Source organism: Protopterus annectens, chromosome 1.part1 (genome assembly GCF_019279795.1).
Source record: "Protopterus annectens isolate FY-2018-M chromosome 1.part1, PAN1.0, whole genome shotgun sequence".
NCBI lineage: Eukaryota > Metazoa > Chordata > Ceratodontiformes > Protopteridae > Protopterus > Protopterus annectens.
In genome coordinates, this window is record NC_056726.1 from 730,874,586 (window position 1) to 730,901,031 (window position 26,446).

Here is a 26,446-nt window from a genome sequence, read left to right on the forward strand (position 1 = left end):
CTGCAGTTCACCCATATAGGTCCTTCGATTTAGTCAGAATCTCCTCATTTAAGTCATAATTTGTTTTAACAATTTGTGAAATGACTTCATAAGATTCAAATAATTCTTGTCGTATTTAATTAATGTATTACGCAAGTCAATAAAACCTAGAAACAGAAACGTCTACAATGTATTTATCTGAAGACTGAATGCCATAGTATTCAGGAAATAACATTCCATGCAGTAGTTTCTGGATATGTAGTTTACATTTACATATCTATTGTGATGTCATTTTTAGTATTGCTTCTTGTATTATTAACTGTGGAACGTGTAATGAAGATAGATTTATGACAGCAATGCACTGATTAAAAAAAAAAAACTTACATGGCATTTATCTCAAACTCATTGGGGATGTATGTAGGGTGATTCAAGTGCCAGCTACAGTAGAATCCTCGTGGATATGTGTTTGATCTGCACAACACAACTGGCTCCCTTGGAGGATCTGGAAAAGAGGTCAGGAAAAATTAATCATTACATTACAATATACATTAATTAGAATATCACAACTTATTAGTAGACCTACTTCTGGACTTTATAATATTTTGAAATAATCAAATATCTTTAAATATTTCAATGCAACATCTGTGATGGAATTAATGCAGCAGAACAAAACAATTCGTGATACATCACCATGATTGAAGCAGTTCTAAGCACTATCCTTAATGTTCACAACAGAAAAAGCTGACCTAGAAATACAGTGAGTACTCTGACTGGGCCATCATAGCAACATTTTAATTTTAGTAGCATTTGCGAGTCATGTTCTTGAACTGAAAGCACACAGTATCCATTACTAGTCAACATGACTGCCTTCAAAATGAATATCATTAGCATTTTTTTCTGAGATTCCTGTAAACCATCTATATCATTTAATCAAAAGTGAAGCAAACAGGGTTTCTAGAATGAGAACAGAAATATGTATTTAAACCATACATTTACTGGAAACAGCTGGCATTGTGAAATCTATATGAAATAATATTATGGCAGTTATACTAAGACTAAAATGTATTTGGGGTGGGCCATTTTTTTCATTTTGGTACCTCTTTCCCATGTTCAATGTCTCAGCTAGATATAGAAGGCTTTCCCTTGTTGAAATGCATGCTGCTCAGTCACTAAAAGCAAACAACTTATAGTGGAGTAGCTTTATCTGTGTGTGTGTGTGTGTGTGTGTGTGTGTGTGTGTGTGTGTGTGTGTGTGTGTGTGTGTGCGTGTGTGTGTCTGTTTGTGTGTGTGTGTGTGTGTGTGTGTGTGTGTGTGTGTGTGTGTGTGTGTGTGTGTGTGTGTGTGTGTATATAGTTTAATGTGAAGAACACCAAACCCACTGGGAGAGGAAGCAGGTATTTACTTCCAGCGGGTTTTGTCTGCACAGTCTGACAATGAAAGGTAGAGCAAATTAAAGAAAGAGAGAAGCTATGAGCCACCGTTGTCTGTCTTTACTTCCTCAAGAAAGAATGTGACAAAGACCTTTAGAGGAAATAATCACGTAGTGAGTACACAGGAAGCTTATGGCACTCAGATTAGTATGAGAGTGGCTGCTCTGCAAATTTTAAAGGACCACAGGTTCTGTACAACTGTTTTCTTCTGTACAATTGGTAACTTCCTCTCCCTTCCTTTAGTGGTAGATACAGAACCTGCTAAGCCTATGCGTTTTTTTTCTTTTAAAGAGTCAGCAAAGTTTTCATGAATAAAGACATACTGACGTATCAGCGAAATAGTGTAAAAAGAAGAAGCATATAACAGGTGGTTGTTAAATTCTTGCAGGTGTGTTCGGAGAAGCAAGCAAAGCAAAATTTATGAATTACATGATATGCCAAGATGGTATGCAAAAAGATTGCAGACACTTGTATAGACTGGAAAACAAATTACCTAAATCATGCCATATATACAGTAGTAATAAGGCTCAATTACATAGAATGAAAATGCTGTAATTTGTAAAAATGATATTTAGACATTTTTGTCTTTTAAAACACATTACATCTAACAAAGAAATGTTTCCTAGTTTGGCTAAACAGAATCTGCAGACATAGAAACAGGTGGATTTCAGAAGATCTGTAGAAATGAATTACTGGGAAGAGAATCTGAAACTTCTTCATACGTAGTTTGGCCGGGGATATTCTGCATTCAGAAAAGACTGTAAATGTGTAAAAAAAAGTTAAAAATCACATTCAGTGGAAATTGTTACATATCAAATCTGCATAATACCAAAGAATTCTGGAAAAATATTAACAGCTAAGAAGTTTTATGGTATGTTCATTTATGTTTCTTCCCGAGGGCCATGGCAAATTATCCAAATCCAAGCTCATAAAACTGAGTTCACGGATTCTTTTTTGAATAAATATTTGGTCCTGTTGACCCTATCCATGGCAAATGAGAAAACCCAGACTAAGGTGGGAGGGTTTAAGGCTGATGTGGTTGTATTTATTGAGATGTCTGTTTTCTTTATGTTAGTAACTTGAAACAGCATGCTAATATTTAATATGAAATCCTTACAATCATGTGGATGCATGTAAGTGAGTGCTACTATGTCTGTTTCTGGATGTGTTATGTACATCAAGATTTGATATATAATTTATGACTTTTCATAATTATTTATATTGCAGGAATAGCAAGGCTTGGTTTGTTGTTTGTACTCTCTGTGTGAACTCCTTCAGTTTTGATTTTTCTAGTTAAAATACAATCATTTATGTGGTTAATTCTCCAATTCAGCTCCTGACAGGAGTGCCTTCTCTTAACGCATGCATATTCTTCCTGTGTCAAAGTATTTTATCCCCAGGTGCTTTGCTTCCCTTATATATCTCAGTGATGCCTTGTATTTAAACTGATCATGTTTTGAATTTTCTGTAGGTGTGCAGAAAATGTTTATGCGCTTGCAGTGCATATGTGTATTTGTGGTTTTGTGTGTGTATGTGAGGGGTGGGTGTGCATGTGATTGTGTATGTGGGTGCGCGTGTGTGTGTGTGTGTGTGTGTGTGTGTGTGTGTGTGTGTGTGTGTGTGTGTGTGTGTGTGTGTGTGTGTGTCTGTATGTGTCCTGCAATTGACTAGCATCCCATTTATGATTACTTAATTTGTCCAGTGAGTGTATAGCATCTGTGTGTGTGTGCGCGCGCGTGTGTGTGTGTGTGTGTGTGTGTGTGTGTGTGTGTGTGTGTGTGTGTGTGTATCCTGCATCCCATTTATGATGACTTAATCAGGCGACTGAGGGGGTGTATAGGGTGCATCTCCTCATGTCCATGAATAAGATAACTTTAGGTTTAGGCAATAAAGGAAGGATGGAAAGAAATTTAATTATTTATCTAGATACTATTGTTACATTAATCTAATATTGATAAAATAACTGTAAGTAACCTGTTAAAAGTATTTTTTTGGAGGGTGTGTAACCTACTGGTGGAAGAAGAATGAACACATGATCTCTAATTGCCCAATGTTCAGCCATGGAATTGTGCTGTAAGTGATTCCCTTATTGGGGGAATTTCTCCTTTTTTTTAAATGGTGTGACTATAGATTTAGTTCATCGGGTGCAGAAACCAATTAAAAAAATTTTTAGCAGGGTTTTTTCTTGAATGCAGTTTGGAGATTAAAATCTTTGTGCATCTGCTTCTGACCACTCATAGTTTAAACTTTTTTTGCATGTGAAACTTTTATCAGTAAACTCATTTAAATTCACTTACTAAAATAAACATACCTATATTCCACTATCTAAATGTCAGCAATTCCAAATATTTTTACCTGAGCTTAGCAAGGCAAAATGTATCCCACACTGACATTATAATGATCCTTTTTCTTCACATTCTTTATTACTGTATTGTGAGTTGAAGTTTATTTTTTCAGAAGTGCATTTCTCTCTCTCTCAACTCTCTACCAGAAAATGTCAAGTCCCTTGCATCCTTCCATTTCAACTTTATATTATTTAGTGTAATGTAAAAAAAACACAAATGAAGTCATTTTACTGTGTTCAATAAAATGCAAAGACATTCCCTCCAGTGATTTACTGCTGCATTTTTGAACCTGACAATGTTGGAAAAAAAAACAATCCCTTGATAAGCATATTAAAAGGCAGCAATGCTGAAGACAACATAATCAAACTCTTGGACATGCCCGCCTTCAGGACCAAAGATAGCTAACAAATGAAATGTACATCATTGCAACACATAGATTAGCCTGGCCAATACCTGGCTTCTGTTGATTTTGACATCTGTTACTGTAAGAGAGGGAAGATGTGTCTATCTCTTCCCCTCTGTAAAAAAACAGAACTCAAATATCTATGTCAAGGCTGTTTGGGAGGAACTGTAAAATTAATAACATTAAGAGATGAGTGGGCTCTTTTCTTCTTTCTTTCTTTCTTTCTTTCTTTCTTTCTTTCTTTCTTTCTATCTTTCTTTCCTTCCTTCCTTCCTATATTTCCTTCTTTCCTTCCTTCCTTTCTATCTTTTCTTCCTTCCTTTCTATCTTTTCTTCCTTCCTTTCTTTCTTTTTTCTTCCTTCCTTCCTTTCTTTCTTTCTTTCTTTCTATCTTTCTTTCCTTCTTTCCTTACTTTCTTTCTATCTTTCTTTCTTTCCTTCTTTCCTTTCTTTCTTTCTATCTTTCTTTTCTTCTTTCCTTTTTTCTTTCTATCTTTCTTTCCTTCTTTCCTTCCTTTCTTTCTATCTTTCTTTCCTTCTTTCCTTTCTTTCTTTCTATCTTTCTTTCCTTCTTTCCTTCCTTTCTTTCTATCTTTCTTTCCTTCTTTACTTTCTTTCTTTCTTTCTTCTTTCCTTTCTTTCTTTCTATCTTTCTTTCCTTCTTTCCTTTCTTTCTTTCTATCTTTCTTTCCTTCTTTCCTTCCTTTCTTTCTTCTTTCTTTTTCCTATCTTTCTTTCCTTCTTTACTTTCTTTCTTTCTATCTTTCTTTCTTTCCTTCCTTTCTTTCTATCTTTCTTTCCTTCTTTCCTTTCTTTCTTTCTTTCCTTCTTTACTTTCTTTCTTTCTATCTTCCTTCCTTCCTTGCTTTCTTTCTTTCTTCCTTATATAATATTGACTGCACTGACAACACTGTAGAGTTATTTGTAGTTCAACAAAATGGAAGTACACATAACTTATAGCTAATTAATAAATAAATAAATGCACAATGTTGTGCAATATCAAAGGAATTATATAATACAATAACCGACATCTGGCTTATTGCTAAAATCACTTATTTCCGTTTTTTATGCATTCACACAAGCCTTTAAATTCCTAGCTGCAGCATTTCAGGAATCTATTTCACATCTGAAAGCATGTGTGCTGCCTCAATGGTTTCTTGCAAAGAAGACAGTTACCATTTAAATGACTTTGGTTTTACTATTAGGTTTTCCATGAAGTTTTATGTGATGGACTTTAACTTCTAAAATTTACTTTATTCATGCAGTCTTTATGCTGTATATATTGGGAATGGCAGATCATAGCTGTCTTGTAAAAGAGTTGAGGGTTTCTTCTGTCACAAGATTTCTGAGTATGTTTTTGATGAAAGATTAATTATTTACTTCTCCCCTTTCAAGCAAAAGACATTAATTTTGTAAAAACCTGTAAAATGTCTAATTAATTTTGTATATTTAACAACATGTTTATATAATAAGGACCCATTGATGTAGTAAGTCAGTAGATATTAATTCAATTAACGGGTTGCAAAGGATGATACTTCTTTCTTTTCTCTGAAACTGGGGCTATTATTATCCTATTGTATCCTGATTACATTTATGTGAAGTGTGGAGAAACAGTGCCATCAAAGACTGTACAACACAGTCTTACTTTTGGCAACAAAAGTCCTAAAAGGTTGGTAACACATTATAGTCACTCCTTGGTACCAGTCCAATCCACAAGGTCTGCCTGCCTGAAACAATAATTGAAGTAACCCATACAAGGGATGTGTATGTTATAAACTGTGTAGTGCAAAGGGACAGATAAAAGTACATAATGTTTATAAATCATAATAGGCATAGCACTTACTATGAAAAAAATGGTTGCACAATATTCATATTTTCTCTTACTTATGCTGTATTCCAAAAAATGTCAGTGATTTAATAAATTCAGTGAAGTTTTCATTTTTGAAAACTTGCAGTTTAGATATAGGCATTTCAGTGAAGAAGGAGAAGACAAAGGGGAAAGATACAAAGACTGCTATAGGGAAAACAAAATATTTTATTAAGAGGAGAAGGACGAGATGAAGAAGAAGAAGAAAAGGCACTCAGAATGTCACTGGAAAATGCAATTGATAGTGGGCTCTGAAGGGAAAGATTGATAAGGGCCTAACCATGGTCCAGATGACCTGTGTTTGATTAGCAGCATGAAGAGCAGAAAGAGCCTCCTGATGTGGGGGCTGGAGTGAGTAACATTTTTCAGCTTGTCCATCCAAAGGGAGGCAGTTTGACGCCTTACCTGACCCTAACAGGAGACCGCAGATTATATGTCAACAGGAGACTGTGGAGTATATGGCAACAGGAGACTGCGGAGTATATGGCAACATGTTTTTTACTGGTGCTGCACTGCCAGTGATGCTGGGGAGGGCTAGCCATGTGCACAAGTCATGCCTGTGCCCATTTAGGTAGCAGTGGCAGTGATGCTAACCTAACCATGTGCACAAGTCATGCCTGTGCCCATTTAGGTAGCAGTGTTTTTACTGGTGCTGCACTGCCAGTGATGCTGGGGAGGGCTAGCCATGTGCACAAGTCATGCCTGTGCCCATTTAGGTAGCAGTGATGCTGGGTAGGCCTAACCATGTGCACAAGTCATGCCTGTGCCCATTTAGGTAGCAGTGATGCTGGGTAGGCCTAACCATGTGCACAAGTCATGCCTGTGCCCATTTAGGTAGCAGTGATGCTGGGTAGGCCTAACCATGTGCACAAGTCATGCCTGTGCCCATTAAGGTAGCAGTGATGCTGGGGAGGACTAGCCATGTGTGCAAGCCATGCCTGTGCCCATTTAGGTAGCAGTGATGCTGAGGAGGGCTAACCATGTGAGAAACTCATACCTGTGCCCTCTTAGCTAGGAGTGATACCAGCAGTGCTGTGGAGAGCTAGCCATGTGTGCAAGTTATGTGTGTGCTGCTTAGTAGAAATGATGCCAGTGACGCCTGGAGGGCTAGTTATGTGTGCAAGCCATGCCTGTGCCTTCTTAGGCAGTAGTGACTATAGGATTACACTGAATATGAGTTAACTTTATGACGGGATTGGCACCTCTTAAGTAGCAGTGATTGCTGGATTACACTTTAATATGAGTCGAGGTTAGGAAGGGATTGGCAAGACTGCCTGCAGCATTCCTTACCTGACTTTTGTCTCTGGATGACAACAAATGGATTCATAGGACACTCTTCCACATCAGGAATGAATGGTCCATAGAGTTCTGGGTTTATTTGACAAGCACATAGGCCTGGTTATCACCAACCTCCATATAAGGAACTGTGGGGCAAAGATGGTGCAAACAGGGAAGCCACTGGCTGAGTTATGTTGGACAAAAAAAAATTAAATAAACAAACAAATAAATAAATGCTTTTACTCATTTTAGAAACATGGAAATTCTCTAGACTGCTTGAACTAAAGAATCACAGCTATTTAAAACTTTTTATAAAGGTGCATATTTACAAATTAACCAAGGCATTAAAAAAGACAGCGAATCAAAACAATATGAAAACAACAGTAAAAAGCAAAGCAGATAAATAATAAAAAAGCCCATATTAGCCATTTTCTTATAAGGCTATAGAAAAAATATATAAATGCTTCTTTTAAATACTTGAGTTTAACAAAGTGCAACTTTTAGGATAGCGGCTGTCATTGAAAAAGAATCAGGTATCTTTTGTTACAGCAAACCTGTTCAATATATAGTTTTCTTTTTTCTTTTAGGGATTTATGTTGACATCTGGGCTCATCTGATTTCACCTATTTGGTCATTTAGTTTCCTTGTAGTGTCATTGTGATTTTACATACCCTGCCTAGCCTTGCCCCACCATCACTGAGAGCATTTACTCCTGTTTTTTTTTATTTAATGGGGTGTAAGAGTCGGCAGACGTGGTAACTAATATTTTCACAATATGTACAAGATATTGAGGGTGGCTGTGCCTTTTCAATATGAAATCAGTTCCCATGAGAACATCTTTCAAATTTTATATGAGGACAAAAACCGCACGTCTCTTGCACTTCTTCAAGCTCTGTATCTACATTTTTTCCTCAAGTATAAACATTTTCTGACACCATGTCTGCAACCATCTGTCAACTGGTATGCATGCCAAAGCCAGATCATCTGCAGCACAAGCTGGTTGTTATCAGATGGCAAGACTGCAGTAGCCATGACTAGTACACACTGATATGATAGACTCTGATTTATCATTAAGGACAACAATTTAAACCACTGGAAAAATAGACAGGGATAGTCTGTTACAGCATTAGATTTTTTGTTTCTTCTGGATAAGAAGACAGAATTAAAGCAGTAACAATATGCAGAAAAAAGAGTATTAAGCTGCATTTTTCTGTTAAATATGACTTACCAGAATTTATTTGTGTAGTTATGGTTGACCTAACTAACATGACAGAATAGTCTTAGTTCAGTATCTTTACTGCCTAATGTAGGCAGCTGATATATACAGTCTGACAATGCAGATTCATTACAGGAATGCAATTTGCTCCCAAAATACAGATTAGTGATTATTACTTTAAGATGGCAGTCAGCAGAGGAACATTTTAAGTTGTGAGCTATTAAATGAAGGAGCACCATTCATTTACATGCTGTGTTATCTACTGGCCTACTAAGCAACTTTCCTAGAATTGTGACCTTTTCCAGTTATCACTCATCAAATTCATTAGCAAACAACTCATTAATCAGCAACGTCAATGTGTTTCGTCCAACTGCATGTAGCTATAGTCGGCAGTTCAGGAAGAAAAAAGGCTCAAGACACTTTTACTAATTTCAGGGACCTTAAATCATTGTCCCGCAGTCTTGCCTGAGAGAAGTATAGTAAACTAGTATTTTATCAGCAGTGTGCGTGTACATGTGATAGATGTCTTGTAAATCTTTTGAGGTGACAAAAACTGAATACCGAGACAAGTAATTACCTGCTACTGATACAAACAAGTTTTTTTCTATTGTGGCAGTTTTAATCTTCCAACCACAGATGAGAAAAGGGAAGTGGATAAAAATATCCTATTTAAAATATTGAAATATCCCTTTCTGCTGTCAACATTTATAATAGCAGTGTGAAGACACTGACTAGGTTGCAGAAAGCAAACCCCCTACACTGACTGAGTACAAAATACATAAATCCCAGGTTATTTTTTTCTGAATAAGTTGTGATAGGCAAATTGTATGCTTATATGGAATATAAAATCATTCTTTTCTTCAAACAACTTAAACATCTTTAAACATTTAATTTCGCAGCAGCTTTATTGTCTTAAATTGTTCCTCAGTCTTGGTGCACTATTATAGGTGTTATGAAAATAGCAAGTGTGCAGTTCAAGACAGTTAACTAATATTAAGCGATATGTATAACACCCTTCCCTTTCATAATACTTTCCCATTTCAAGAATACTTGTGCTAAATCTCCAAACAGTTTAGAAGTACACACATGAGCAGAACAATTGTATCAATTCTATTTGCTCCAACACATGTGACTATTTAAAGTCAATTGCCTCATCTACAGATGATCAAGGTAAAATCTGTCACGCATCACAGAGGAACATAACCTTAATAATTGTTTTCTGTGGAAATCATCGCTGTTGCGATTGCTAAGTATGTGTCAGCAATGGCTCACTTCTTTTGGTAGACTTCTTCCTCAAACTGGGGTGGCTGTGGGCTTCATGTATATAAGTTTTTTTGGAGGGAGGGGGGTTCAGAATGGGAGATTGCCCCTCTCAACAAGAAAAGTTAAATTGTTCATATTTCTTTATTTCAGACTTTATGGTATTGCCATGTTCAATCCTCAGGATCCTATGTTTCATAGCAGAGGCAGAATTGGCATAATTTGCAGCTAGGTAACAATTCATAGAGCTATGAGACAATAACCCCAAAAGGCACAGAACTGTGAGTATGCAAATTACTTGATAATGGCATGTAAATAAAGAAACACTATCTAATAAATGCACAATGGCATGAAATGAGAATATGGGGAAAATGGGTCACAATTCATAGTCATCAGGCATGAAACAGAACAAGCAACTGTGACTCAGCATAAAGGAAAAGAGAGTGGGACAAGTCGTTAAGCAGGATCTGTAGCCCCACACATCAGCAGCACCTTGCAACCTCATCATGTGATATGCCTGTGGATGACAGGTATACATGGCTCTTTCCTTTCTAACTTCCTCTTGTGATGTATACCTGCGGATGACAGGTATACATAGCTCTTTCCTTACTAGCTACATGGACCTTCAACAAAAAATAAATGATGGGGGTCATATTGGATACATTGTTTTCAATACCAGGGAGAAAGCCACCTCTCTGTGTGGCTTCTTTGATGTCACCCTCCTCCCTGACCTTCTGGGAGTCACAGATTGGACATATGTAGTAGTAATGCATCTACCTGGTGTCCATGGATAGTCTTAAATCAATAGGAAAGACTATCATTCCAACAAATGGCAGGCAGTGATATCATATTCCTACACATCACACTGGAATTGTCTGTGATTCACATATATGGCATACAAGTCACCTGTGTCACTACTTCATTCAAAAAAACACAAAGACACTGGAACATAGACATGATGTAATGCCTTTTATTACATTACGTCTATGTTCCAGTGTCTTTGTGTTTTCTGCTAAAGGACCAGCAGAACATTTCTATAACTTTTTTTCTCACTTCATCCAAGTAAACATCCTATAGTGTCACTTAATTGGTTAGGACAGGCAAAATGGTGCCCCTCCACATTTGCAGCCTCTGACATCTCATTTATAAAAGACTCACTCGTAAGTGATTCAGGATACTGTCCACTGGAGACTTGGTTAATACTGATACAAAGCTCACAAGGCAAGTGATAATAGCAGTGCAACTTCAAGAGATGCTAAACAGAGATCTCATCTGCTTGAGTTGGTGGTTATTTAGGTACATATGTTAGTACTAGGCTAACTGCCCTTGTGAGCCATTTTAAGCCTAGCTAATTATCCCCTGTGAGATTCAAACCCTGTACCTTGTGTTTGTAAGGCAAACACCTTAACCATTAGGCCACCCTCCCAACCTCAGGTAGGAGTAAACGATCTCGAGCACCTACTAAAAAGAATAGGTAAAGTTCCCCGATACCCTGGCCAAATTTGTCCTAGAAGTAATACAAGTATCACCTTTGGTCTTTCCTGAAAAGAGACCACTAGCCTAGTAGGAATACTGAAGTCAACAATGGATAAATTAAAATTAAATAATATTAAAATCCGCACTCAAACCAAAAATGTTGTAGAGTGTGTGTTTAGCTTGCTAAAGTCCCAGTTCCATTGCCTAGTCTACCTGGGGAGACACTACAGTATGTCTCATTACAGCCTGACCTGATGAACATTTTATCATGCTGCCTAATATGACCTTATGATTTCATGCAGACCAGCCAGGATCACCCAGGTGCTCTACCAGAGAAGAAGCAGAGGCACCGGAAGCTGTTGAAGACTGGAGGGGCAGAGAGTGAGAGGGGCACTTAGTGATCTAAAAAGGGCAATTTTTTAAAACTATTTACCATCACAATATAGGTTCACTTGAAGGACATTTTAAGCTTGGTCAGTTTCCCTTCGGGTGCTTGAATTAACATTCCCTGATTGGTCTTACCTATCCCATGGCTGTTAATTGTATATTAGCCCTAGTGAGAATAAATGTGATCATACTATAGATAATTTGAGGGGACCCATGTAAGGGATGCAGCATTTATGAACTGCCTCTATCCATTAGTGGCATGAGGGGCAATCCTGTAGTACATTTTCTATTACCCAACCTTAGATCAATGTTGCATTTGAATATGGACAGGGATGAGCTTTGTTTTACTTGAATGGATAGTCTGTTCTGGAACAGTGGTGGCCTCTGTGACATATATCCATCTTTCCACAACATTCAGTTTAGATACCTGGACTGAATATTTCTGATGTCAGTTGACTTGCTGATGTTCAGTAGGTCCATCTGTATTAAGTCGGAGGATTCCTTGCATTCCAGACATGTCACCTCTAAGCACTCTGTAAGATACTGAGTATAGTGATAAATCTTTGAGGTGGTCCATGCAAGACCTATTGTTTAGGACTTGTATCCTTTTAGTAAGGTTTCTCTGTGGATATTCCAATTGTTGCATGGGTCTGGACAGATACATGCCAAAGTGGGCATTATACAAAATGATTGATCTAATGAGGGATTTGCAAAAGGGTACAATAACATCTCTAGATCTAGTCACAATCAATTTGTTTATAAGCTGTGAAATATAGAATGGATTTCTTAAGACTCTGGGCACATACTGATCAAAAGTTAGGTCACTGTACACACAAGTTCCCAAATGCCAGACAACTGGGTCTAATCTCAGGCAGCATTGTCAATTTGGCAGCTCCCAGGAGTAGATGACTTCCCAATGGATATGATAATGTATTTCTTGGAGTTTATCTTCAATTCATGATTCAGGCACCAGTTATTGTTTGGGACAACCCTTCCTGCATGATGGTTAAGTCATTTGGGGATTCAATAACTGCTCCTAGGTTGCAGTCATCTCAAACTTAGTCGGCCAAAGCCCTGTGTTATTTCCTTTTACTTTTGAGATGTATATGCTAAACAGAAAAAAGTCTCAGCACTGAACCATGGGGGACACCATTGATTACTGGTCTCTTCCCCTATTTTGGTCTCCTGCATCCTGTGAACAAGCATGCACGTATTGCATTCTTTGATTCACCTTCCTGATTGTATTAACCTGATTGTATTAAATTATTTTCCTTGTATAATACAGCACCACCTGTTCAAATGTGCTTTAAATTTGTAGTTTGGAGCAGTCTTCTAGTAAGCAATGAAACAACATGTATGAACCAATAATGACAAAACTGCCCAATTCAGAACATTTCCATCATAATAGTCTACTTCCACACCCTCACTATAAATAGAATCACAACAGTGTAAGCCATAGGCATCTTGCACAGCTTCTTGCACTTATTTTCAATTTCCTTTTTTTTGGGGGGGGGGGTAAAAGGTCAAAAACCAGGGATACATTTTAAACATTGCTTGTATAATTTTGTAAAATTTCTAGAATAAAATGTTGTTTTACCACCATGCATTTCACTAGTAAGTCTTGAACCCAGGATCCTATGTACTACACTCAGAGTAGCATACTACTATGTTAAATCAGCAGCTTCCTGAAAACAGGAAGACTGAAACTTACTGGCTATCATTTAGTGAATTCATTTCTCACTTCTCAACACAGCTCTCAACTCTTAGCACAAAGAAACCAGGGCAAAGCAGACAAGTGGTGGTAGCTAGGGACTTTAGGCTCTTCTTACCCTATACTCAAGGTACAGGATTTGAGCCTCAGTGCCTCTAGCCACCAGGTGTATTAATTAATACTTTGACTCTTACTTACACACACACACACACACACACACACACACACACACACACACACACACAGGCATGAACATTAACCACACATCTTGTCTCTAATGTTTCTGTGTCACTGTAGCTGAAACAAATTCAAACTTCATTTTTTATAGCACTTTTGCTCTTCTTAGCATGATGTGGTATAAACACTTTACCATTCTATAAAAAAAAAAAGAAAATGGCAGAGGATATATGATGAGTAAGCATGCTGTGGCAAAACACCCACACCGTGAAAAACATTTCCTAACTTTGGAAGGTCACAAATGGTATTAAAATACAGGAGCTGTTATGTCTGAAACCTTTAATCTTCACTGTGTGAGATGATTGCTCTCCCATTGCCACACTTGCTATCTGCAATCAAGGCCTAAGGTGGTATTTTAAATTATGGTATGAAGCTGCAGATAAAATATAGAAGATCTAAATTCATACACACACACATACACACACACACACACACACACACACACACACACACACACACACACACACACACACACACACACACACACACACACACACACACACACACTTACCTGTACTTCATTCTGTTCTCTGCAGCTTGTAAATCTCCCGCTCCTTTAATCCTCATTTCTCTCTGCCAGAACTTCATTCCGTTAATCCCTGCAGTCCATTGCAGCCAGTAAATCTCCTCCATTAATCCTTGCAGCCAGTAAATCGCTCGCTCGCATTTGAAACTGGCCAGCCAGAAATGTGTGAGCTCCTTCAGCTCAATTCCGACAGGCTGGTAGAGGGAGCTGATGTAATCATGCAGGGTGGAATCCCTGAGGGAGCTGACATCATCGTGTACATGATGATGTCAGCTCCAGCCATGAAACTTAAACAAAGAGAAAACAAATTGGATGGACCATGAAAGTTGCTGGATCTGCTGCAAAAGCAAAAGTGGGGGGGGCTCCCCCCTAGCTCTATGGTTCCAGCGCCCATGAGCAGAAGCAGGACTTATATGAACCACTATCCCATCCACCAGCAGTGACATGGATGGCAGCAGACAACCAACAATGGACACATCACAACCCTCCAGATGGCACTGCATACCAGTATATGGCAGCATATGAAAAGCAACATTTATTCCACCTCTATGGTCTAAAAAGTGCACAATGGCAGTGTAGCATTACATAGAACAAAATGATTGTATACAGTTCTGTCAGCTATGCTGGGGAGTGCATGGTCAAGTCACAATGTGCATCTGTCATTTCCACATATGCAGTATAGAAAGGCGGCAAGGACATGGTCATCATTGTTTGCACAGATGCATAGGGACACATAGACGCATGCCAGTTTATACTATGAAAGGGTGACAGATCATAGGTCAATGGCAGCAGAGGCATGGTTATGGGAAGAAGTAGAATTTGTATCAGGTATGATCTCCCGTGCTGTGTGAATGGGGGTGGTAATACAAGATGGCAATATGGGTTGACTGTGGAGAAGTATATGGTCTACACTGCAGGGTTCTGGCACAATGGATAAATTGGAAGATCATATGATATTCTGGACATGGATGTTGTAGAACTGGTGGAAGAGAAATTGCATGGAGGTTGCACATTAATGTCCTCTCACTGAAAAGCCCTGTGGATTTTGCCTGTCCCAGTTATGATCTGAGAATGTTGTACTTCAAAATTTGTCAATTGCAGACTGGGCAAACTGTATACCTTTCAGTGGTAATCCAATATGTCCACCATGGGTATACACATGCCTGCAGCCACAGGCAACTCCACTTGGTGCAGGGTATGGATAAAGGCACTGGCTAACATATGCAATGACCCATTGTTACAGATTTCATCAACTTCAATCCTTTCTTCACTTTTTGAGTAAAAGTAGACTTTCTTCTAATTCCTTGTAAAATATTATTGACTATCCATCACACCTATTAAACAGTGAATAATTATAGGTCTATATCACCACATTGACAGCTAAAAACACCGAACACCCTTACCTCGACACAGCTTAACCAAAATTAGGAAATGTCAAACGGCCAAAACAGTGATTTTTTTCCCAGGGGAAAAAAGTCTATGGGCGAAGAAAAGAAAAAAAAAAAAGGCAGACAAAATAAAGTGGGGAGCTTCACCCCCCCACACTCCCCTACTTAAATATGCCTACTCTGAGATCATACTACAGTGGAAGAAATGGCAAACTCCTGACAATGGCCCAGCGATTTGTTTTCCCTGGGGAAAAAAAAATCACTGTTCTGGCCATTCGACATTTCCTGCTTTTGGTTAAGTAGTGTCGAGGTAAGGGTGATCAGTGTTTTCAGATGTCAGTCTTCTGATATAGACCAAGTAATTTTTTTTAGTGCAACTGTATTTACTATAATTTTTTTCAAATAAGTCATTCTCTCTTTTTTTTTAAGTTTTTATTTGATTTTACATATTCCAACAATTTGAAACAAAAAAAAATCAAAATTATATACAAAAGTCCATAATAAGAATTATATACACAAAACCATTAGTACTTTTCTAATATATCATTAAATTTCTGCCAGGCTATATATTGATGAGTTACATTTCTAGTTCTTATTTTTATGGCTGATAATTCATTTTTGCAAAACAGATTTGGCTAGAGAGATAAATTCGCTAGTAAATGAGAGAGTAGTTTTACATTTCCAGTTTTTAGTTATAACTTTCCTAGCAATGGCTAGGACAGACTAAGGAAGACATATTTGCAATACTGAAATAACTTTTGGGATTGGGGCATTGAACAAAATAATGGAATATGTAGTGCAATTATCAGACCACAATGCTTGTCAAAAGCTACTAAAATCAGCCCAGAAATATGACACTATGCTGCATTCTATGATCATATGAACCCAATCTGCATCAAGGGCTTCATTGCATCTCCAACAATTTATTTTTTCTGATTCATATATAATAGCAATTTTGTGAAGTGTCTGAAAAATTCTCTGTAAAAATTTCCATGCATACATCTTACAGTATAGAGATGATGTTGATTTTTCCTGCAGATTTTAAGGATAGTTTCTTACTTTTCTCAGAAAATTCTTCTTTATTTATCTTTGTCAAATAATTCTAGTATGACGGTTCAGGGGTGATGAATTAAATTCTATTATACCATGACCCCCCATTAATATTCCAAAACATGCACGCTGATTGGCCATCGTGCACGTTGTAAATCGACTTATACTAATGGAAAAACGTCCGGTCGCCCAGACTTTTTCCATTAGTATAAGTCTCTTTTAAAACACTGTCTCACTATGTTAAAAGAGTTTAACATAGTGACACAGGTTTAAAAAAAGCAACGGAGATCCGTTGCTTATTTTAAAGCTGTCTCGCTATGTTAAACCCATTTAACATAGCGAGTCAGTTTAAAAAAAAAAAAAAGCAGCAGAGAAAGCAAGATCTCCATTGCTTTTTACTGTTTCGCTATGTTAAATGGGTTTAACATAGCGAGACAGCTTTAAAATAAGCAACGGACATCTCCGTTGCTTATTTTAAAGCTGTCTCGCTATGTTAAACCCATTTAACATAGCAAAACAGTAAAAAGCAACGGAGATCTTGCTTTCTCCGTTGCTTTTGGCCACAGCTCTGATGTACTGTGTAGGCATGAGCAGTACATCAGAACTGCCGTGGATACCAGCCAGCTGCGAAAGGGCAGCAAAGAGGCATTATACAATGCCATTATTTAAGAAAAGTAATTATTTCTTTTCTTAAATAATGTCATAGTATAATAGCAATAACCCACTTCTGGGTGTGGGTAATGCGGGATTTACCCATGGTTGTCTTTGTTTGGTCCCTTGGGCTTCTCCCTCGGGACCAAACCACTCCAACCATGGGTAAATCCCGCATTACCCACAACCAGGCGTGGGTTATTGCTATAATAATCTTATATATGACTTACCTTTAGATGGATTGTTATTTATTTATTATTTATATTACAAAAGAAGTCTAGGATTTTCAGAACAGTTTTAATTTCATAGTCTAATGCTATTTTAATTTTATCTTGAATACATTTGTATAGCTAGCCAACTACTATTTTACAGACTGTATCTAGCAATCAGTTAATCAGCTGATTGTATTTTATTCGGTTCCCTATCAGAAGAGTGAACGCTGAAAATAGCGAATGCTCTTCTGTCAAACTGTAAAGTTCAAAAACTGAGATTGTCGACGTCACGGTACAGCAATTTTTTTCCCAGGGAAAAAAAATCACTGGGCCGTTCTCGGGACTTCACTGTTTTCTCCACTGTGGTGCGATCTCAGAGTTGGTATATTTAAGTTGGGGGGGGTCACTTTATTCTGTTTGTATTTTTTTTTTTGGATCAGCAAATTTTTTTCCCCTGGGAAAAAAATTTGCTGATCTGTGACTTCGACATTTTTGGATTTCGAACTTTATAGTTTGACAGAATAGTGTTCACTATTTTTAGCATTTGCTGTTCTGATATAGATGCTTTTATTCACGTTCAGAAATTGATACCAATAAATTAGATTACTATTTTTTAAGTCAAACATCTTCCTTGTATTAAAGGATATTATGCATCCATTTGTAAAAGCTATAGGAAATAATATTAGTAGATCTCTGATTAGATAATTTGAAGTCATAAATCTCTTGAATATGAATAGAACTTGATTTATGAAAGGGTAGAGAATAAACTTATGTTTTTAATTTAATAGACTATTAAAACCCAAAGAAAGGTATTGATGTACAAAGTTGTAAAAGCTTCAATTATAGATTTGTTAGTATGTATTATTATATTTCCATATTGATTTCAAACATTAAACATAGGAGGAGATGAGCCACTGGGGTATTACTTTAAGAATTAAAGATTTAGTTTATAAGTCAATTTTGGGGAAAACAATGCCTCCCTTCTCTCAACTTTTGATGTACCAATATAGGGAGATTCTTGCAAGTCATTGTCTCTTCATTTGCAATGTGGCTTAATTACATTGGGGAAATATGGTTAACTGATTCTGAAATAGATCACCCAGTAATTGCAGAGAGAATGTAATCAATTTTAATTTCTGAACTCTGATCTGGCATTTGTTTATTTTCATTCCTAACCCAGTCCAAACCTTTTAACAAATATTTTCTGTCAAAATCTGTATGTCATGGACTGGGCTAAGGTTACAGACCTGGGAACAACCAACTTCCTTTCTTTCATGTTTTCTGTCTCATTTATCCATCTTCTTTTCTCTCCATTTATTTAAACATCTGTTCTCTCTATTGTACTTATTAAACCACCATCATCTTCACTAAAACTTTGAGAAAAATGAGTGAATATTCTTCATTCTGACATACATTTTTGCAACTATCTTCTTATAATTGTATATAACATGATTTTATTTAAAATGCCTCTATTTTTTTCAGTCTGGCAGGCATCTTTACTGTTCATTATCAAAGACTTAGTTACTTAAAAGTGCTATGCTTTATATTGGTTGATATTGCATTACACACATAAAAATATTGTTTTATACACGCACAACTAAAGTGTTAAACATCATGACAAGTATAAACAGTATACACACTTATCCAATAAAACACCACTTGGTTACAAAGTTCATATATATGTATATATATATATATATATATATATATATATATATATATATATATATATATATATATATATATATATATATATATATATATATATATATATATATATATAGATATATATATATATATATATATACACACACACACACACACACACACACGCGCGCACACACACACAAATCCTTAACTATCATTACAGTGGCCAACTAACCATGGTGCATTATTGTGTGTAAGTAAGGCTGCATATGCACACACTAAGTGTAATTAAAACTGTATCATGAACACCAAATTAGGGTGGGTTACTATATGACTTTAAATTATATGAGAGATATTCATCCTCAGTATTAAAAAATACAAGTTTTGCTACTGTTGTTATTTATGTATGTATGTATACATGTATGTATGTATGCATTTATTTATTTTATGTTAGTTTACTAGGAAAGTCTGACTGGAAAAACTGTCCATTTTCAGCTGAGGCCTGGGGAGAAAAGCTCCACATAAATTATAATACAATTTATAGTGATAAAACATCTACAGTAGAATACAATTCTTTCTTTAAATACAGAGAAGTTAGACAACATATCACAACATAAGGTAAGACAAAATATCTGAATATAGCATTTCAGTACAACATTTTGCAGTGACAATAGGTTACAGTGAGTGTCAAACAGAAAAGAGAAAACAATAACACGAGTTTTTTGTAACAAGAAGAACATTTTATTTTGGACAGGATTATCATGGAACCTAGTGGTGATGATAGCAGGTGTTTAGAAGAACTTTGTATCAGATCAAGGGGCTTGCTAGGTCAATGGATTATTTGGTTAGGGTAGCTTTTTTGTCATATAAATTCTTAAAAGTTAATCAAATTTATACAAATTTCTTATCTCATCTAAATATATCTACCCATCTAATAACTGTACTATCTCTCACAACATTAAGCACTGCATTTATTTTATATATTACATCAGTTTATAATAAAAAAAGAGAAAACTGTTGCTGTTTTTATTTGCTGACAGCATTAATTCCAATTGTAGTCTAATAATAATAAACAAAATATCATCAACAGCGTGAGGCAGCTGATGGAACAAATGACATTATAAATAAAATGTATCTTCTATTTTTATAGAATCATGCCAAGAATATTTATGCTTAACATTTTCAGAGTTGTGTTAAGATCCATACTAAGAACGTTATCCCAGCAGTGTAAATTGTTCAGTATGACTGATAGCAATACATTATGTATAATTCCAAATTCTGTTTGATAACATAGCAACTACTCTGATTTAATAATGCCATCTTTAATCTCACTTCATACATGCTTTAATCTCACTTCATACATCTAAGTCTACTTAAATTCAAAATTGGATTTTATAATTTAAATAAGCAAATATGAATCACACTCCATGTTGTAGACTGATAAACAAACCAGCTTATAAATAAATATAAAGATACAGAATACTGTTTTGTCAATTATTATTTTGGGAATTTGATGATCTCTGGGTTAGTTTCATACACCCTCCCCCAACTTTGGTGTAAACCCAATTTTTATGGTGTATAGCACCTTTGTTTAACAATGATTAAACAGCAGGAAATTATCAGTGATCATTTAAAAGAGACTTTTCAGAGTTGCTGAACTTTACATAAAAATATGTAGCTTTTAAAGAAACAAAAAGGGAGGAATGCCATTATCACACCCAGCTATTTCTTGCACCACCTACAAAATCTTTGATTCAATTGTACTATAATGTTTGCTTAAATTTGCTTCACTGTGTAAATGAATAGTTTAACATTTGCTTTTCTTGTTTTAACTACAGTAATTTTGCTTCACTGTGGAAATGAGCTGAATAAATCAACACACTTATTAACTACCTTGGCTTAAAATATATAATTGCTGCACTGAAGTGAGTATTTTCAGCTGTATTCTATTACCACACACACACACACACACACACACACACACATATATATATATATATATATATATATATATATATATATATATATATATATATCTCTGCATGTGGTTTTATAACATGTTATCAAGTTTTCAGAAACTCAAAATTCATGTGGTTAAGGCCATATGATCACGCTTCTAAAAAATTGAATGTAAAAACAAGTCTACATTTATGCACGGGAACAAGCCAAAATACCATCTCCAAGAATGCACTACAGTTTGGAAAAGGTAAATTCCCCATCAAAGCATATGTATATAGATCACAGTACAATTGGGATCAGGGAATTTACCCTTCCCCCCCCCACTGCAGTGCAATCTTGGGAGTTGGTATAAATTATTTGCTGGGTGTTTGGGGGTACAGGGAGGCTTTTCTCCCCTACATAAATGTATATATATATATATTTTTTTTTGCATTCAAATTTTCAGAAACTCGATCATATGGTATAGATCATATGTATTTTGAGTTTCCAAAAACTCGAAAAAGCAATGTGTGTATACATATATACCAAAAAAAAAAAAAAAAAAATATATATATATATATATATATATATATATATATATATATATATATATATATATATATATGTTTATACAGAAAAAGAGAGAGGGAGAGACACACATACGCACACACATGTATGTGTGTGTGTGTGTGTGTGTGTGTGTGTGTGTGTGTGTGTATGTTACGTACCCGCACACACACGCATATATATATATATATATATATATATATATATATATATATATATATATAAGTTTATAATGAGAAAATAAAATACAAAACTCTGAAAAAACACATCAGTGATTACCATCAATCAGCACTAAAATCATTGCAAAAAGCTAATAACAGATGCAAACCAATATTAAACATACTAATTCATTGTCACAGAAACTCAAAAAAAGGCAGAAATGTTTGAATTTTTGTAATGACTGATATACTGAAATTCAACAGTTATATAATTTAACAAACTGTACCACCAACAAAAAACACCAGCATTTCAGTATGCGGTAAAATGGATGAAGTACATGCAGTGATAACTCATATAATATTTTATCTATAGATATATATGTATATATATATATATATATATATATATATATATATATATATATATCTATCTATATATATATATATATATAATATATATATCTATATATATATATATATATATATATATATATATATATATATATATATGTATGTATATACATACTGCAAGACAAAACTGAATAGAATCCAGAAGTGTAAGAGTTTTTTTTTTTTCTCAAATTGGTCGCAGAAAAGAGTGATTGTAAAAAAATATGCCAGTTATGCCAGTATCACTGATAGCTGTTAGCCAAAATGAAAAATAATTAAATTACAATTGATTTATACTTTAGACACAAACCACCATCAGCAGCACACATATACAGCATTAAATATATGCCCTTTCTTAGCAATCCAGAAACACATATTTAACTCCATCTCACAACACTGAAATCTATCCAATAACTTAGTTAATGACTCTAATCCTAATCAACAAACACTCACACTCCCAACCCTTACTACTGACACTTTCAGAAAATCCAAAGCTTTCCGCAATATATTCAGACATGCATATATTTAGCTAAACAATTCTAAGTTCCTTCTTTCATAGTTCAGTTAAATAACAGTGCACTTGACTTGATGGGTATACACATCACTCTGTCAAATAAATGGCTGTAAAATGGAAAGGTCCTGCTCTTTCTTTCTCCATTCGTTAGTAGATATCCCCCAAAGGTCCACACTTGGCTGCTGTATTCTACGTGTTTATAAAGGATCGCCAGAAAGCTGGCAAATAAGTCACCATTGTGCAGTATGCTGATAACTCTGCTCTGTTATGCTTTGCCAAATACGTATACAAACTTCAACAGTTAACCCAGGATTCTCTCATGAGTATCTCATCATGTCTCTGTATCTCTCAACTGTTCCTAAACCCTGAAACAACAACAACTAATCCTTTTCATCCCATAACAACACTATGAAAAGAGACTGCCTGTCTGCACTAACCTCCTTGAACCATACTAGGACTGAGTATGTATCCCATACAAAATTGTTAGGATTCACGATTTATGAAAGTTTAAAACTCAGCTTCTACATAATAGAGATAGTGAAGAAAACCCACCAATAACTTAAGGCCCTCTATAAGATCAAACCATACTATACTTTTGCTGAAAGGGATCATAAACCTTTCACCTTCCTGTTTACAATTTTCTCTAGGCTGCCCCAATATTGAATAATTTACATGCTATACAATCTTTTGGAGCAAAGCTATAATTCTCCTTCTTCTTTTGGCTTTTCCCGGGTAGGGGTCACCACAGCGGATCACCTTGTCCGCACATTGAATGGCAGTGGAGTTTTACGGTGTCAAGTTGCCAGCCCGGCGCCCAACCTTCCACAGAAGGCACACTCACACGCACACCTAGGGCCAATTTAGAGTGTCCAATCCACCTGCAGCATGTCTTTGGGATGTGGGAGGAAACCAGAGCACCCGGAGGAAACCCACTCGACCACAGGGAGGACATGCAGACTCCGCACAGAAGGCACCCCAGCCGAGGATCGAACCGGAGAACCTCTTGCTGTGAGGCAGCAATGCTAACCACTGCACCACCGTGGCCGCCTGGAGCAAAGCTATAATAAAATAGTAAAATTTGAATTTGGTATGTCCTACAAATGTCAGTACTTTCTGGTACTTAAACAAGTTTCTTGGTTAGAATTATCACACTGTATGTCTTGCACAGCTAGTAATCACACATACACATCTATACATGTTAGAGAAATGGCTTAATCCTCCCTCATGTTCCCCAGTGTTACTCTACAAGTAAACCACTAGGCTCAACAGATAAAGTACTCCTGCATTTATCTAAGTCACATGAAAGGACACTCTTTCTGCTACTGATAGGTCTCTAAAATATGACACTCCTTACCCATGGATCTCAAACAATACAACAACCACAAGTCCTTCAAAGCAGCTTAAACAATATCTCTCAGACTTCTGGCTCTGTTCTTGTACTATATCCACCTGATCCCATATCCAGTTCATGAGGTCTTGTAACAGGTTCACGTCATTTAACTCTTACAACTCTTTATTCTATTGATTCTTTACTTTTTAACCACTTTCTCTATTGTCACTTCCACAGTTAAAATTATCTTTGGTTCTTTCTGTTCTTTTCTTGTTATACAGATATATCTCATCTGATATCAATTCTTCTTTTCGGACGAAAAATACTATCTTGATGTCTATTTATGTTTCATATGAAATGTAAACCATGACTTGAGATAGTATCTTTCTACATTTTTGTATATTTGTTATTAATGTTGCATACACATGTGGATTTCTTTATATGTTTTGCATAATTTGTATGTGTATGTTTGTATTTGAAAGCTGCTATTGATATAGGGTCTATACTAGATGCATGACTGCTTAAATGTTCGAATCTCTAATGGCCGACCTCTAGAGATCGAACAGTTAAGCGGTCAAATTTTTACAAAAATTATAAAACAAACATGCACAACTCAAAAAAAAAAAAAACTAAAGGGTTTAAGCAGGGGGCCCCCCATGTAGGTGGCTGCACCACACACACCACCCCTACTTTAATATACCAACTCCAAGATCACGCTACAGTGTAGGGATTGGGAAATGTCACATTTCTGCACTGTAGTTCACTGAAGTGCAATCTCGGAGTTGGTATATTTAAGTAGCGGGGGGTATGGGGGTGCAGGGGTGCTTGCCCCCCTGCTTAAGCCCTTTCCTCATTTCTTTTTTTTTTTTATTTACTTTTTTACAATTTCAAACGTTTAAGTGTTCGATCTGTAAAGGTTGACCTTTACAGATTCCAACATTTAAGTGTTCGTTGTAGTAATATAGACCCCATATTTATTATATTGGAACTTTTCTACCTGAGTATGCACTGAAAAGGGCTTGGTTTTGTGACCTGTTACACCATACCAGTATAAGTAAATAAATACACACACACACACACACACACACACACACACACACACACACACACACACACACACACACACACAACCATAATTTAAACTCATTAATGTTGTGTATTTTAATGGATTTTCATCTTGTTTCTTTTAAGAGATTACTTTGAAAGATACTTTAAATGAACCATAGAACTGTACACAAAACTATGGTTTGTTCACAACTTGATTTTTTAAGTCATCCGTCCTTAAGCCGTTAAATTTTTAGTGATTATATCTAATTGCATTCTATTTAAAAAGTAGATTATTTTTATACAAAGTCTAATGAAACTGACTTTTATTAGTTTCACTTATCCGAATACTGAATTTATTCATGCCTAACTTCTTTCCCACACTGTAAGCTTCTGCTAAGTTTCACTTATAGAACTTTACCCTGATCTTAAACTTATAGCACTCAACTCTGGCCTTCTTAGTTTCCTTACCGTTTCTTTGTGCTCTATTGTCATGGTTTTTACTTTGTTAATAGTATATTGTTAGTACCACAGTTTTGTCATTCTTCTTCATAGTGCCATGTAAACTGATTGCCAACTCCAGTTTATGTTTTGCATTTTACCTCTATATGTAGGTTTTGTTTTCTTTGCATATATGTTATGATTCTGCCATTATAGTGTTGTTCATATCTGATGCTTTCTTTTAATCTGTGTGACTTGTTTATATTAGAAGGTGTAAAATAATCATTATTTTGTTTCAGATTACATGACTTATCTTTTTTAGACGATGCATTGTGCATAGTTTCAACATTCTTCTTACATGTTTATTGTCTAGTGACCTGAGCCATGACTAAAAAGAATACTTGCACCAACCCATTTACCAAGCTAAAAAAAAACAAGTCAAGAAAATAGACAACTATCTACATACTTGCATACTTACATTCTGGCTGAAGTTTTTGAAGTGGTACATCACCCATATCCTGGGTAAGACTTTGTGACCTTTAAAAAGCTATTGTTGTGTCTTTCGGCTTTTCCCGGTTAGGGGTCGCCACAGCAGAACGCCGGTCCGCTAATGATTGGTAGTTGATTTTTACGTACCAAGTTACCAGCGCTGATGCACAACCTTCAATGAAGGTACACCCATTCACACATGTCTCCATGCAGAAGACGCTCTAGCTGAGAATCAAACCGGACATCGTCTTACTGTGAGGCGACAACGCTACCGCAGCACCACCACCACGGGTATACCTTTAAAAAGTTATTGAGGTTTAATAATTAAATTTTTCAATAATCAAGAGCTTCCAACAATGCTCCCAAGTCTCATCTTTTAAAATTATCTCTTTTTTTCTTCCGATACTTAATGGACATTTTTATTCAACTCTTCTTTTTCCAAATATGTTAGCATACACAGGGAAGAATCCATGATATAAATAAATAATGAAATGTATGAAAGAAAGAAAGA

General features: G+C 36.0%; 1 protein-coding gene across 2 annotated transcripts in view; it reads right to left on the bottom strand.

The window, feature by feature from the left end:
- Positions 1-26,446, bottom strand: part of CNTFR (ciliary neurotrophic factor receptor) — a 2,564,731-nt gene that overhangs the window by 791,939 nt on the left and 1,746,346 nt on the right. For both annotated transcript variants that reach the window (XM_044077809.1, XM_044077802.1), the window contains one exon: positions 364-481. In XM_044077809.1, coding sequence (XP_043933744.1) covers positions 364-481 — 118 coding nt within the window. The remainder of the gene's footprint in view (positions 1-363; positions 482-26,446) is intronic.